Raw genomic sequence first — 16846 nt, 5'->3', positions numbered from 1 at the left:
ATCCTTAATCATGAAAAACTGAATGCTTTCCCACTAAGTTTGGGGTAAAGACAAGGATGTTCGCTCTAAGCACTCTTACTGCACAGAGTTCTGGAGGTTCTAGTCAGTACAGTAAGGCAATAAAAGGAAATAAACAGATACAGTCTGGAAAGGAAGAAATAAAACTGCCTTTTTTAATATGACATGATTGTCTACATAGAAAAGCCCAAGGAATCTACCAAAAAATTTCTCCTTTACCTAATAAGTGAGTTAGCAAGGTCTCAGGATACAAGATAAATATAAAAAATAAGCTATATTTCTATATGCTAGCAATGAACACATGGACACCAAAATTAAAAATACAATACCATTCACAATTGCTCAAAAAAAGTAAATACTTATGTGTAAATCTAACAAAACATGTATAGGATTTATACGCTGAAAACTATACAATGCTGATGAAAGAAACAACTAGAGAAAGCCCGTGCTCAGCAACAAAGACCCAATGCAGCCAAAAATAAATGATAAATAAAATAAATACAAAAAAAAAAGTACAGCAATATTTCTTTGTAAATGTAAACAAGTTTATTCTAAAATTTACATGGAAAGGCAAAGGAATTAGAGTAGCTAAAATAATTTTGTAAAGAAAAATAAAGTGGGACTAATCAGTCTAACCAATTTTAAGTATCCAATTTATTATATAGCTACAGTAATCAAGACTGTGGTATTGGCAGAGGGATAGACACATAAATCAATGGAACAGAATACAGAACCCAGAAATAGATGCACGTAAGTATGCCACTTGTTTCTGACAAAGGTGAACACACCAATTCAATGGAGGAAAGATAATCTTTTTAACAAATGGTGCTAGAGCAATTGGACATCCACAATCAAAAAATTAATCTCAATCTAAGTTGCACATCTTATACAGAAATGTATCATGGACTTAAATGTAAAACCTAAACCAAAATGTATCATGGACTTAAATGTAAAACCTAAACCAAAATGTATCATGGACTTAAATGTAAAACCTAAAATATAAAACTTTTAGAAAAAAGCATATAGAAAATCTTTGATACCTAGGCTAGGCAAAGAGTTCTTAGACTTGACAACAAAAGCATGATACATAAAAGGAAACACTGATATACTGGACTTCACCCAAATTGAAAACTTTTGCTCTTTGAAAGACCCTGTTAGGAGGATGAAAAGACAGGCTACAGACTGGCAGAAACTATTTGCAAACCATGTATCCAACAAAGGACTAGTAGGTAGGATATATAAAGAACACTCAAAATTCAACAATTAAAAAGCAAACAATCCAATTGGAACACAGGCAAAAAACACGAACAGACATTTCACTGAAGAAGGTATACAGATACACAAATGGCAAGTAAGCACAGGAAGAGATATTCAACGTCATAAGTCATTAGGGAAATGCAAATCACAAGGGCAATAATATGCTACTACACACCTATCAGAATGGCTAAAATTAAAAATGGCAACACCACCAAATGCTGGTGAGGATGTGGAGAAACTGGATCACTCATACACTGCTGGTGGGAATGTAAAATGGTCCAGCCATTCTGGAGAACAGTTTGGCAGCTTCTTAAAAAACTACAAATGCAACTGCCATACAATCTAGAAATTGCACTTCTGGGCACTAATCCCAGAGAAATGAAGGCTTATTTTCACACAAAAATCTGTACACAAATGTTTATAGCACCTTTACTTGTGATAATCAAAAAGGGGAAACAATTCAAATGTCCTTCAATAGGAAAATGGTTAAACTGTGGTGCATGTATGGAATGCATCACGGAATACTACTCAGGAATAAAAAGGAATGAACTACTAATACGTGCAACAACCTGGAAGAATCTCCAGAGAATTTGCTGACGGAAAAATCCAATCCAAAAACTTATATATTGTATGATTCCATTTATATAGCATTTGTGAAAGACAAAACTATAGAAATGGAGAACAGATTAGTGGTAGCCACGGGTTAAGGCACAGGTGAGGGTGGAAAGTGGATATGAGGGATCCTTGTGGTCATGGAAATGTTCTGTAGCCAGACTGTATTTATCAATGTCAATATCATGGTTGGGATAGCGCAGCTCAGTTTTGCAAGATGTTACTATTGGAAACTGAGTAAAGGGTACAAGGAATCTGTTTTATTTCTTACAATTCCATGTGAATCTATAATTACCTCAAAATAAAAAGTTTAATTAGAAAAAATACTAGATTAAAAACCTCAAAATATAAAAGGAGATAGGCAATTACTTTGTATTACAAAAAGCAGATAGAAATATCTCAATTTCCAAAAAATTGAAATTAATTTCAGGTACCATTATTGAGTCAAACTTTGGTTATGAACTGAGGAATTGAAGGGAAAGAAATCAGTTTTCATTCACAAAACTCAATTCAACTTCCAGGAGAAAAAAATAATGAAGCTATAGACAAATCTATTTATCTGAAAAAGACTTCAGCTCTTACAAATTTTAATTTTAAGAAGGTTCCAAAAGAAATGCATTAAGCAGTCTTTAAAACGTTGTCCGTACTGCTCAGAGAAAATATGGTATTTTTAATCAAAGTACTTCCCTCTCAGAATAACTTATTCCAGAAAGGTGGGTCACAGTTGCAAATAAAGGGAGATAGACAGAGAGGCAGGAGCTGAAGGCATTTGTGATAGAAGAAATGAGGCTGGAGGAAGCACTGGGACAGTGTGGCCGAAGTGACAGTACCCAGGACTTCACACCAGGTCTCCAACATCGACTTCCTCATCCTGCACACAAATCCTAGTTCTATCTCCTTTACTGAACTTCAGGTAAATCACATAATCTCTGGACTAAAATTTCCTCCTCCTCAAAGACAGAGATAACATTTTTTACCTCCCATCAAACAGGATATTTGCAAGGATAAATATCTGTACAGCACAAAAATGTTTGAAAGAAAGGTCCCAAGAAATAGTATCTGCAAATGTGGTTCATTTAAAACATTTAATTTAAGTCTATTTTATTTGGGGAAACACGCATAACAGAAGACAGTAATTTTGAAGGAGACTGGAGAAAGAGAAAGACAAAATGAATGAGATTTAAACAAAGTCAACACCCCAGTTTATTTTTCTCCGTTGTCTTGAGGTTACTGGTAGAAAATTCAGTATTGCTAAAGGCATGTGGTACCCCTATCCACTAGCAAAACCATCTTAATAGGATGGATTTTCCACAGCAGACTTTAAGATGTTGAAAAAAACTAAACAACCAACCAAAATCTCACAAGACTGAAAATCCACCAGGGATCTGGGGAGTGGTTTTCATCATCACACTGAAAAATGTCAACAGCATGGAAATAAGCAGTAATGCACTCTTAAATTTCATTTTACCTGAATTGCAGCACTAATTTAATTTTGCCTGGTATTTTAGTTACTCATTCAAGTTTGTCTGACTCCACTTGAATCTAAGCTCTTTGATTACAAAAATCACAATTCACACTCATCTTTACATGTCCTGTAGCCCATAAGTTTGCATGTAGTTGCACTGTGCAAATATGGAATTGAACAAACATGCACAAGTATAATCTATTGATCCCAGTTTTAAGGAAGATACTTAAGGTGTTCCAAGATAGAGGCTGACGTCCTGATATTTATTAGCCTCAGTCCTGGAACTTATTAAATACTGTTTTTATCAGTTTCTCAATTTATAGTAAGCTCAATTATGTGAATGGAGATTTTTAATGATAATCTGAAAAATAGCTTTCAAAGATAAGTCCTGAGCTCAGAAAAACATCAGCCCAGACAGTAAGAAACTTTTAGCTGTGATTCATACCAGGCATGACACGCTGTTTTTTGTCAATAATCGGCTATTAGATTTTTTTTAAGTTTTTATTTTCTAGTCTTTACTTACCAGTGTCTAGTCTTGACTTGACATGCTGATACCTTGGGTTTTGTGGTATCCTCTTGGTCAGATACTAAAAAGTAAGAAAATTCACAAATAATTGGGTTAATGTAAGGGTAAGGGTGGAAAAGTTGGGAAAGAGATAAGATACTTTAAAAATTAGAACAAATGCTAAAATTTCATTGAATTTAAAGATGGAAGGAGCTCTAGAGGGCCAACCGTTCCTTCAAATAGGACACTTCACACTACAGTATCTCCACAGGTGAAGATGGTTATCATGTTTCTGTCAAAACATTTCCATATTTTGTCAAAATAATCTCATAGCGCTATGTAATTAGGAAAAAAAGCTCTTAAAAATTATTTCCAACACTGAGTCAAAATTGATCTAATTTCCATCCAGTCCACTGGTACAACCCAGAATAAGCCATTCCATCCTGCCTCAAGCAATCCATTAAAATAACTAAAGGCAGCTCTCTTGTTCTTTTTAATTTTACTCTTTATATGATGGTTTGTAGGCCATCTTCTCAGATACCCTCTAGATTTTATCCACACATGCCCTAAAAAGTGGCACGCAGACCTGAGCACAGTGCCCAGATGTTGCCAGGCCAGGACCCACTGCTTGCCTTGAGTCTGACGCTCCACAGAAGTCACCACGAAGGCATCTGCTCTCGGGGCAGCTGGGGCGTATCATGGGCTCAAGGAAAGTTTATGGTCAGCAAAATGCTATGTCAGGTCTCCCCTGTCCTACGCTCTGGGAGTAAACTCCGAATCCAAGTACCAGGCATTTACCCATATTAAATTTCAGTGGCATTTTCAAAAGGCATTAAGTGAGGGAAGGCTAATGAATAAAAACATTACAAAATACAGTTTTATTGCTCAGGCTTTTTTCTGGACTACAAGTATGAAAAATATATGTTCAGTAACAGGTAGCTGTGGAAAAGGAAATTAAAACTGGGCAATACCCTTCCAGCTTCATCTTCTGCCACTCTCCCACATGTTCCCAAGTTGAAGCTGCCCAAATGTTCCCGAAATTTGCCACACTCACTCAGGTTCCAGTCATAGCAAATGTCTGCCTAGAATGCCTTTCCTCAACTTGTCCGTGGGTAACACTTCACTTCCTCTATAAAGCTGTCCAAGGTGGAATTAGGTACTTTCTGGTTCCTAGAGTACTAACACCTTGTACTATTGTTCACACCTCGACCTTCTTCCCTAGTCTAGAATTTCCTTGAAGGCAGGGACAATAACTTACTCAAATTTGTTTTCACCCAGTACCTAGCACATGGTGGGCACATTTATTGATATTCAACCAATAAATGAATATCTAGAATGAGGATTATATTACAGCAACTACATAGTTCCTTAGAACAGAACATCAAACTTTATAACCTGTGTCACTTGCCCTTGAAAACATAGTTAACTACAGCACGTCCTGTTGGAGGATTGAAAAATAAATTTACATATTAAAATACCTTTTCAAATGACCCACAAAGCATTAAAAAAAAAAAATAGGGTACACTTCAATGTCTTACAGAATATCTATTGGTCAGAGTTCTGGACTCCAGAGACCAGGAAGAATTTTTAAAAACTGGGGTACCTACAGAGAATTATCAACATTTAATTTTGACAAGGACATCAAAAACAAAGCAAAACCCCACAACTACCACCTGCTATTTTAATACTTAAAAAGTAAGAAAGAAAAAAGAAAACCCAGAATAAAAAGGTCAGTCCTTTAGTGCTACTAAAAAACTCATTGATATTGTCTGTGTTTTTCATTTCACCCCAGGCAAGTAAAACCTTTGTCATGGACGCTTAGCATTGGTCCTCAGAAGTAGAACCCCTGAGCTACTTTATCCTCAAAGGCTGGAAAGCTCCTTTCTCCTTCTGATCAGTAACCTGCCATCGGTAAGAGAAAGTGACCAATGCCAATTCCAACTCCCTCTTAGATGAAGAAAGAGAAGATTCTTAAGTGAGAAAAGGAAAATACTCAAAGACTGAAAAGGGGGACTGTAGGATGAGTTCTTCAGAGGGAGGCAATATTGTGGCAAAACAAAACAGAAACAAAAAACCCAGGGGAGAACATGTGCCTGGTAAATTTAGGAAAGCTAAAACTAGAACTTAGTTATCTTAAGCTAAGGGATTTTCTTTTTTCTCTGTCATTTTCCTTCCTTCCTTTGTATTTTTATAATTCCTCTCTGTATTTTTATAATTTCTATATGCTGTTTCCTGTTTTTACTTTTGTTTTGTTTTTCCCACTAGTTTCCTAGCAAAGCTCCTTTGAAAGATTCCAGGCTAGTCTCTGCTGAACCAAGGGGATTTGTCCATACCTCAGCCAACATAGCTAAGAAGTGAGGGTGTCTCTGGGGACCAGGTGTGGTGGCAGCAGAATGATGGGGGGAGAGAGTGTGGACAGCTGCAGTCGCTGAGCCCTTCCCACCCCCGGTTTTCCCTTACATAGACTAATGAGAAATCCATATGCTACAGTACAAAAATGTAGTGTTTCTTTCCCATTTTCCCATTTTGGTTCAAATTCTTGTTCCTGACTTTCTGGTACCAACCATAACGTAAAACTATTTGTGTTCCACTCTACGCAGTGCACCACAGAGTTTATGGAACTGCCAGACTTTTTTCCTTAAAATCCTTGCTTTGGGGGTGACTGTTTCTTGACCTACTGACCAACTAGCTTTTTTTCAATTACATAAACAGGATGGAATGGTGGAAAGTGAAAGAGCTGAGAAAAGCAGTTGTTTCAAGGAGGACTATTCATTCATTCAACAAAGCCTTATTGAGCACCAACAATTCATTCAGTCGACATTTACTGGATGCCTACTAGGAGTAAGCCACCGTGCTAAGGACACAGAGGTAACAAAACACAGTCCTTCCCATCCAGCTCTTGCTGATGCTGGGAAGAGAGACAAGTGAACAGACGTCACACTGCATGATGAACAAGCAGAGGGAAGCAGGGGGTGCAACAGGAGCATGTAAGATTGGCACCTAATCCAGACTAAAAGAGTCAGGAACTATTTCCTGAGGGGTGACTTCTGAGCTGAAATCCAAGGGCTGAGAAAGTTAGTCAAGTTAAAGGAGTGGTGGGTGGGAGCTACAGGGTTCCTGGTAACTGACAGACCTGGAGGATAGTGGGCAATATGGGGTCAAATGAGGCTGAAGAGGCAGGCAGGGGAAGAACACAAAGGGCCTTGTATCCATGCTAAGAAACCTAGATTTTATCCTGTAGATCAAACAGGGGCAATTTTGCTCCCCCAACTCATGGGGTCACCTGTCAATGTCTGGAGACATTTTAGGTTGTCAGAACTGGGTGGTGGGTATGCTACCATCAAGTAAGTAGAGGCCAGGGATGCTGCTAAACATTCTACAATGTCAGGAAGACACCCAACTCCCAAAAAAGAATTAGCTGGCCCCAAATGTCAATAGTGCTGAAGCTGAGGAACCCTGGTGTAGATGATGGGAGTCACTGAAGAAGGTTAGGGAGAAGGGATGGGATTCTATTTCCATTTTAGAAAGATCACTCTGGCAGCACTCTGGAGAACTAATAGGATCATAGTAAAGAATGGAGGCACAAAGATCAGGTAAGAGGTTGTGCTCAGAGGATCTGTGGTCCTAAGAAAGCAGCAGTAGAGATGAGGAGAGGGAGACAGTTTTAAGAAGTCTTTAAGATATAAAATCTTTAAAACTGACTAGTGTAACAGGGGAAGGACAGTGATACCACTCCCCAAAAAAGGGACTACGGAGGAAGCATATATTGAAAAACACGATGTGTTCTGTTTGGGGCATTTTGAATATAAGGTATCTGTGGGTTATCCAAAATGGAAGTGGTAAGCTGGCTATCTGGGGTGTCTGGAGATCAGAAGAGATTTCTGGACTAGAAAAAACAAGATTTGGGGGAAGCCATGGGAATGGACACAATCACCACTGGAGAGTGTATAGGCTGAGAAAAAAAAAAAAAAAACCCAACATTTACGGTCAGGTGGAGAAAAAAACTGTGGGTGAAACTTGCAAGAGGCCAGAAGAAAGTGGGTCATGAGAATTGAAGAAGAAGAGTTTCAGGAAGAAGAAAATGGTCAACAGTGATCAATGCTGTCAAGTCAGAGAACAAGAGGTCAAATATGAACAAGCGAACAAGAATGCAGGTCAGGGAAGAGAAAACAGAAAAGTGAATTTGGATTGAACACACCAGGACACTGCTGATGACCCTGCTGGATGCAGTTACAGTAAATTGACAGGAGCAGAAGCAAAAACAGCAGGTTGAGTGTTATGAAAAGGGAGGATAGTAGCCAGATGGTCTTTTTTTTCCCCTTCAGAGTTGCTAAGGAATAGTTTTTGTTGTTTGAAGAAAGGAGAGATTTGAGGATGTTTATAAGCTAATGGACTGGATAAGAGGTTGAAAATGAAGCAAGCAGGTATGAAAACAAGGGAGCGGGAAAGGATGAGGCCCAGAGCCCAGGTGGAAGGTGCAGCTTTGGACGTATATTTAAGATAATGAAATAAGATAGGTGGTCATGATGAAGTTCAACAGGAGAAGGGAGAAAGTTGAGAAAGTTGATGTTTGTGGTACTCGTACAGGCTCTTTGAAAGCAACCAAAAACGACAGAAGCCCTTTGGGGGCTTACATCTCTAGGGAGGGTCAAAAGATAATGCCCTCTCTGTTTACCCACCTCATCCCTGCTCCTTAACCTCTGGTTGGCTTTTAAGACCCAGCACAAACACATCTCCCAGGAAGATTCCTCCTCTGGGGGGCCCAGTCAGATAGAAATCTCTTCCCTGCCTGGATTGTCACAGCACTTTGTACCATTAACACTGCTCACTGCCTGCACTTGGGACAGAGGCTCTGCCTCTGTACCTGCTACAAGGCCTTGCACCAGTGTGAGAACAATAAGTACACCAAATGGATGGAAGTGGTTCTGAGAGCTGAGCAACACGCAGTGTGCATGCTAGTGCCCCGTGGGCAGCACAGACGTCGAGGGCTCGAGGAACCTGAAACAAAAAGATAGCTCTCACACTGCGGGTGATAAGGGAGACTGCATGGAAGAAATGGCACTGGAGCTGTGTTTTAAGGGTTGAGCTTCTGTGGATAAAAAGATGGGGAAGAGCGGGCTTCCCTGGTGGCACAGTGGTTGAGAGTCCACCTGCCGATGCAGGGGACACGGGTTCGTGCCCCAGTCCGGGAAGATCCCACATGCTGCGGAGTGGCTGGGCCCGTGAGCCATGGCCGCTGAGCCTGCGCGTCGGGAGCCTGTGCTCCACAACAGGAGAGGCCACAACAGTGAGAGGCCTGCGTACCGCACAAAAAAAAAAAAAAAAAAAAAAAAAAAGATGGGGAAAAGGGATGGAAAAAGTATTCTAAGTGGAGGAAATTATAATAGCAAGGCCACTTTAAAAGCATGTTTAAAGAATGGCAAATTGTTCTATTTGCTGGAGAAGATACAACAACAACAATAAAGGTAATTGCTGCTAACATTTATTGAGCACTTAACTATGTTGTCAGGCACTCAGCTAAGCATTTCTCTCCATTATCTCATTTAATCCTCACAACCATCAATAAGGTATATACTAGTATTATCCTCATTCTATATATTAGGAAGCAGGCATAGAGAGGTGGAGTGACTTCCTGAGGTTAGCTGGTAAGAGTGGTAGAACCTGGAATTAAACTGGGCGGTCTGGCTCTAGAGCTTGAACTCTTAAACACTTTACTGTGCAGCCTCATTCAGGCAGGGGTTCTGAATACGGGGTCCACTGATGGGCTTTAGGAGGTCCATGAGTCCCATGAAACTATATGTAAAACTTTGAGTATACGTACATTTTTCTAGGGAAAGGGTCCTTGACTTTCACCAAATTTTCAAAGGGGTCTATAACCCCCAGACGTTTAAGAACGGTGGGTATATGGAATCCTGTGCTGTAAGGTTGGACTTGGATACGTAGGCACCAGGTGGAGATCCCTGAATTTAGGCTGAGGGTCTGGACTAGGCCCTGAAGACAATGGAAGATATCAGAAACACTGAGATATGAGCCACACAATCAAAGGAGCATTTTGGTAGATTACTAATATATGCAAAGTGAGACCCGGCTTTGTGAATACATGGATGTTGTAGAAAAGGGAGAAGAATGAGAAGTCAACAGTGGGATTTTTCTGAAGGAAAATCACTTAAAAAATGAGGGAGATTGTCTGAATCACAAGTCATTCAAAAATGAATGAGCTTTTCTGACTTCCCACTTCTTTTAAAATGGAATTCACAAGGTTGTTCACATTGAAATTGTAACGTATGTAGTAAGATTTACATTTAAGGACTAAAAAAAATTCCATTATATATTTTGTTCAAAATTTCTCTACTTCTCTCATTTGTATAAAGAGGACGTCAATAAAATAAAGGGACTAGGTGTCAACTTTAAAAGAGATTTTTGTTTATGGGAGTTTTAGTCTGGACCAGTCCTACCGATCTCAAACACCAACCTTGACCCATGTTTGCGTGTGCAGCAGCCCCTACTCTGCCAGCAGCTACCACCTGGGGCTGACTGTAGTTTTCAAGACGGCCACAACAGAACTTCCCAACCACTCACACTGTGATGTTGACACTCCTCCCAATGAGGGGTGGGGGCCTATGTTCCCTCCCCTTGAATCTGGACGGGCCTGTGACTGATGGAAGTGATGCCATATGACTTCTGAGTCTAGATCATAAAAGACAACACGGCTTCCACCTGGTTCTTTCGGGACACTTGTTCTTGGAACCCAGCTCAAGCTACAAGGAAGGCCAAGTCACATGGAAAAGGCCATTTGTAGGTGATACGGCTGACAGCACCAGCTGAGTTCCCAGCCAACAGACTATATCTTCCTAGAAACTCTAGACCCAGTTTCTGTCCGCAAAACCACATGAGAGAGCCCAAGTAATTGCCTAGCTGAGCCTAGTCAACCTCCAGAACTGTAAGCGATAATAAATAAATGACTATTGTTGTTTTAAGCCACTAAATGTGGGGGAGACTCATAAGAAACCAATATATAATTGGAACGCCAACCCACCCTTTTTACTTCCTAGCTAAGCTCGTTGGTTTTTTTTTTTTTTGGCCGTGCCGCACGACACATGGGATCTTAGTTCCCCCACCAGGGATCGAACCCGTGCCCCCTGCAGTGGGAGCATGGAGTCTTAACCACTGGACTGCCAGGGAGGTCCCTCTAGCTAAGCTCCTTGGGAGAAAACAGAAAAACAAAAACTACACTGAGTAACTGCAACTTACTCCTCCATCCATTGCAATGTGGCTACTGTCCCCATCATTCTCCTGTGGCTCCTGTAGGAGCTAGCCAATGTCAGAGATCCCCTAATTGCTAAATATAATGGCTGCTTTTCAGTCTCTAACTTACCTGACCTTTCTGTACACTGTTATATAGTCCCACCTTCAGCTTTCACTTGGCTTCAGTAACAGCTCTCTCTAATGCTGCAATCACACACGGATGATTCTTCTGTCAGCCACTTAAACACTGTGTTCCCCAGGATTCCATCTTCTTAATCTACAGGTTCTCTGTCGGCCATTTAGGTTTAATTCCATTTACATGCTTCTAATTTCCAAATAGTGAACTCTAGCCTTGACTTCTCCCAGCTCAGATATATTCATTTACTCATTTAACAAATATTTAAGGAACAATTATTGTGTGCTAGGCAGTGGCGCAGTACAGACAAGGTCCTATCTTATCTTCCTGTAAGTATGCCAAAAATAAACAAGCAAATAAAATAATTACAGGTCATGGCCTACTGGGTGAAGACAGCATATTGAACAAATGCATCTAATTTCACTTCCTTCCAAAACCTCAGTAAAACCTCATTAAAAGGATACTATTTTACAGACACAAAGTCCAAAAAACAGAGAGTAAGAGTGGGAGAAGTGATAACAAGTGATTTCTGAAGTCTAGAAAGCACATCAACAAGTGAAAATGACTTGATGGACTCAAGGAAATCGATGGGAAAGCCAAGAAAAATTCTTGAAAGGCCCAGGAATTGGCAGCCCCAGGCACCTCCAGAAGTGGGAGTAAAAGGAGTGACTGAAATAAGCAAGATTGCTTGAAGGCTGAATGAGAAGCTACTGGATCTCCAAAACCTTCTCCCTCTGTGCCACTAGGTGATTGCCCTTCCCCCACCATAGCAGGTATCTATAGATTTATTCCCTGGAAAGGGCTTCTGGACTGGGGGGTGTCTCCAGACACAGCGAAAGGATATCATTACTGAAAATAGGGGTAGTAGGTGAATGATGCATACTAATGTTGAAATTTAGCCCCTAACCTTAATTCTTCCAGGAATTCAACTAGGCCTTTACTCTCAGGAGAGGGGAGTTCTCTGGAGAAAATGACCAGCCTGAGAGGAAAGAGCTGAAGGTACAGATTTGGGAAAGGGAGTCCCCAAATCATGGCCCACTGAGATCTTCTGGTAATTAAGCTCACATCAGCAAACTCCTCCCAAATATACAGAGATCTCAATCACCTTTTTAAGTCTCCTACTCAAAAACACAGATTAACAATTTTATGTATGGACTGAACTATGTCCCCTCCAAATTTGTATGTTGAAGCTCTAACTCTCAATGTGACTGTATCGAGATAGGACTGCACCTCTTTGGGAGGTAATTAAGGTTAAATGATGTCATAAGGGTGTGGCCCAAATCCCATAGGATTAGTGTCCCTATAAAAATAGACACCAAAGAGCTCATTCTCTTCCCTCAAGTGCACACTGAAAGAAGAGGTCATCCAAACACATAGCATGAAAGTGGCCATCCACAAGCCAGGAGAGAGTTTTCACCAGAAACCAAATCAGCCAGCACCTTGATCTTGGACTTCCCAGCTTCCAAAACTATGAGAAATGAATTTCTGTAGTTTAAGTCACCCATTCTGTGGTATTTTGTAATGGCAGTCCAAAGCTGACTACTAAAAATATCACCAACAAAACAAAAAGAAAAATAGCAATATGGAGGAAACTGAGACTATGTAGGGAGAAAACATATTTTAAAAAATTATCACTAGAGAACATATCCACACAAAAAGTTATACAGGCATATCTCAGAGATATCGTGGGTTCTGTTCCAGACCACCCCAATAAAGTGATTTTTGTGATAAACTGAGTCACACAAATCTTTTGGTTTCCCAGTGCATATAAAAGTTAAGTTTATCCTAACCGTAGTCTATTGTGTGCAATAGCATTATGTCTAAAATATATATATATGTATCTTAATTAAAAAATACTTTCTTACTAAAATATGCTAACCATCATCTGAGCTTTCAGCAAGTCGTAACATCAAAGATCACTGATCATCATATCAAATATAATAATAATTGAACAGTTTTAAATATTGTGGTAATTACCAAAATATGACACAGAGACACAAAGTGAGCAAATGCTGTTGGGAAAATGTAAGATGTTCAACCTCAGTATCAACTAGGAAAATGCAAATTAAGACCATGATGAGATGTCGCTACACACCTATTAAAACAACTAAAATAAAAATTATTTACAGTACTAAATGTTGCCAAGAATGTGCAAACACTGGATCTCTCATACACTGGTGCTGGGAATGTAAAATGGTATAGCCACTCCGGAAAACGGTTTGACAGTTTCTTAAAAAATAAATATAAGCTTACCATACAACACAGCAACTGCACTCCTGGGCATCTATCCCAGAGAAATGAAAATTAATGTCCATACAAAGAACTGTACCCCAAAGTTCAAATCTCTATTTGTAATGCCCCAAACAGAAAACACCCAAAATATCCTACAAGAGTTGAATGGTTAAACAAACTGTTATACATCCATACCACAGAGTACTAATCAGCAATAAAAAGGAACGAACTATTGCTACAGGCAACAACTTGGATGCATCTTAAGGACATTATTGGAGTGAAAAAAGCCAGTCTCAGAAGGTCACCTACTGTATGATTCCACTTATGTAACATTTTCAAAATGACAAAATTACAGAAATAAGAGGACACATTAATGGTTGCCACGGGTTAGGATGGTGAGGGGGAGGAAAGTGGATGTGACTAGTAGGGGGTAGCCTGAGGAGATATTTGTGGTGAAGGAATAGTTCTCTATCTTGATTGTAAATTGACACACTTGCAAATCTTGATTATATCAAATCTACACATGTGATAAAATAGCCTCAAACTATACACACATTGTACAAATGTCAGATTCCTGGTTTTTATATTGTACTATATTTACATAAAATATAGTCACTGGGTGAAGGGTACATGGGGCCACTTTGTACTATTTTTGCAACTCCCTGTGAATTTATATTTATTTCAAAATAAAGGTTTTTTAAAAGGACGTCAGAGTCCAAAACACAGTTCTTAAGAATTAAAAACGTGATGGCAGAAATTAAAAACTCAATAGAGGGATTGGAAGATAAAGTTAAATCTCTCAAAGAGAACAAAAAGACAAAGATCTGGAAAACAGGAGATAAAATTTAAGAAAATTAGGGAACCAGTCATATAGAAGCAACATCAGAATAATGAATTCAAGAAAGAGAGGATAGAGAAAATTGAGGAAGAAAGTCAACAACAAACAATTTTAAAAAATTTTGAGGAACAGAAAGGACATGAGTTTCTGGCGCCCACAAAGATAAGTGAAAATAGACACATAACAAGGAATTTTTTGTGAAACATCATAACACTGGTGACACAGAAAATTCTACAAGCTTCCAGAAAGGAACAATCAAGTCACATACAATGGAACACAATGGCTTTGAGCTTCTCCACAACAAAAACTGAATAGTAGAAGACCACAATGCAATGTTTTCAATATGCTGATGATTTCCAACCAAGAATTCTATACTTAACCAAACTCTCAGGCAAATAAATATGAAGGTAGAATAATAACATTTTTAGACATGCCTAATGTCATAGACATAAATTTAAAATATTTCTTATGCACTCTTTCTCAAGAAACTACCAGTAATTGTGCCCCATTAAAACAAGAGAGTGAGCTGAACAACTTTATCCAGAGCACAAATGGACAACCGCACAGGGCAACCCAGCTCTTCTACCCCCACACTCCTAAGACTATTCCTCTTTTTTCTCCCATATTTCTGATCTCATTAATGGCATCAGCACCAATGAGTAGCCCAAGCTGGAAACCTAAGTCATCCATCACACTCTCATTTCTCAAAGCTCATTATTAAGTCATGATGATTTTATCCCCTAAGTATTTCTCTCTGTCCCTAGTTCCATGGCCTTACTTTAGGTCCATATCATAATAACCACCTAACCAATCTCCCTATCCCCAGTTCTGGACTCCTCAAATCCATTCTCCACAATGTAGCTACAACCACTGCCTAAAATGCACATCTGACCATGCAACTCGGCTACTTAAAACTCCAAAGCTTCTCAAATTCTGACCAGCAGGCAAAATAAATACACAGTGGTCAAACCACTGCTCTCCACACATACCTCCCCGACATCCACGGTAGACATTATAATCCACCGTGGCACTCCCCTACAGAGCCTAAACTCAGCCTCACAACTTTCTCAGCAAAGCTCACAGGCATCCATCCTGAGATGAGACACGCTGCAACTCCTGTTCACTGTAAAGGCCAAGAATGCTGGCAAGGCACAGAAGGCCCTTCCAGACTTGACTCCTGCCTCTCTACAAGGAACTGTCCACTTTCATGGTTCTCAGCTCCTAAACTTGGCTCAAGATGTTCTCTCTACCTGGGATGCTTCTTCACCTGGTTAGTAACTTGGGATTTCAGACCATCTCCAGGACCCTTCTCTCACTCCCTCGGTTGAGTCCTAGCTTTCTTCTGTGCTCCCCTAACATCCTGTTTCCCAACCACATTGAACTCAAATTCTGTTTATAAGTCTTCCTCACTAGACTGAACTTGTTAAAGGACTAAAAGGCCTTGTCTTATCTTTTTGTATTTCTAGCACTCCCTGCACCTTAGGAATCCAGTAAACATTTGTTGAGATGAAATGACCACATATGCAGCAGGGCACTGGAGGTGAAACAGACAAAAAAGTAAAACGTCTTAATCGAGCAGAGGGTAAAACTAATGTCATATTTTGCGTCCTTTCCAAATGGCTTGGTCTGCTTATTCCTCCTCTTTCTGTACCCCAATAATCAGAAATGATGGCTCCTTTGATTCTGTTCCTTTAGCGTTTTGGGCTTCATCCAGATGTTACTTATATTTTGTAACTGCTACTCCTAGACTGTAAGCCCTTTGAGGGAAGGGACTTGTGTCTTCATGCACTTCGCTCCTTTGAGCGACAAATACAGTAAGCCTGTGCGGGATGGTGGCCAGGCTGCCCGCGCTCGGAGTCCCCCAGGCCCGCCCCGCCTCCCTCCCCCTCCCTCCCCCCTCCAGACCCCTCCTCACGCCGCCGCTTCCCGCCTTCCGGGGGGCGGAAGTCCACGTATTCCCTGCCCACGTGGAGCCTTTTCCGGTACGCCCGCCCCCTCCGATTCTCCGATCCGGACCTGGCCCTCACCTCAGGATTCCCAATGTGCCTCCGGACAGACATATTTGCTCCAACCGACCACGCTCGGGGTTCTAGCCTCACCGGTAACCTCTTACCCTAGCTTCCTACTCCCACAATCCAGCTCAGCAGCCTCCCTACAACCTCTTCTCCGATTGGCCTGCCTTCTCCTGCCAGCCAATGGATGCCCTGGTTACTCTCATTGCGGGGTCAAGGGAGAGTGAGACGCCACTCAATGGTTGCCAAGGGCAACGCGGGACGCCGGCTGCCGAGGTCCTTTGGGCTCTCCGCTGGGCCCGCGGACGCCAGCTTCAGCGCGGGTAGAGGGGCGCGGGGGGGGGGGAGGGGGAGGGGCAGGTTGCCGACTGCGCGTGGGCGGCTGCGGAGAGCTCGAGGGGGGAGGGGCTCGAAAGTGTGGAAAAAAACAAGTGTTTCTGGCTAATGTGGAAGCGCAAATACCGCGCAGGGCCATCCCCCTTTAAGGCCGTTTTAGCCAAACATCTGGATACTTCTTACACAACAG

The 16846-nt window shown here is 40.8% G+C and overlaps 1 protein-coding gene across 4 annotated transcripts in view; it reads right to left on the bottom strand.

Moving 5' to 3' along the window:
- Nucleotides 1–16451, bottom strand: part of CEP41 (centrosomal protein 41) — a 47114-nt gene extending 30663 nt beyond the window's left edge. For 3 of the 4 annotated variants that reach the window (XM_089917392.1, XM_089917394.1, XM_022581030.2), the window contains exons 1-2: nucleotides 16336–16451; nucleotides 3876–3939 (exon numbers count right to left, since the gene is read on the bottom strand). In XM_089917392.1, coding sequence (XP_089773518.1) covers nucleotides 3876–3939; nucleotides 16336–16368 — 97 coding nt within the window. In that variant the 5' untranslated portion in view covers nucleotides 16369–16451. Of the gene's footprint in view, nucleotides 1–3875; nucleotides 3940–13491; nucleotides 13523–16335 lie in introns of all 4 variants that reach the window. The other variant, XM_089917391.1, reaches the window with a different exon arrangement.
- Between the last annotated feature and the right edge of the window lie 395 nt (nucleotides 16452–16846).

This window comes from Delphinapterus leucas, chromosome 9 (genome assembly GCF_059928025.1).
Source record: "Delphinapterus leucas isolate spDelLeu-1000000601 "Yukka" chromosome 9, BTC_Dleu_Yukka2, whole genome shotgun sequence".
Classification (NCBI taxonomy): domain Eukaryota; kingdom Metazoa; phylum Chordata; class Mammalia; order Artiodactyla; family Monodontidae; genus Delphinapterus; species Delphinapterus leucas.
This window is presented reverse-complemented; position numbering and strand designations above follow the sequence as displayed.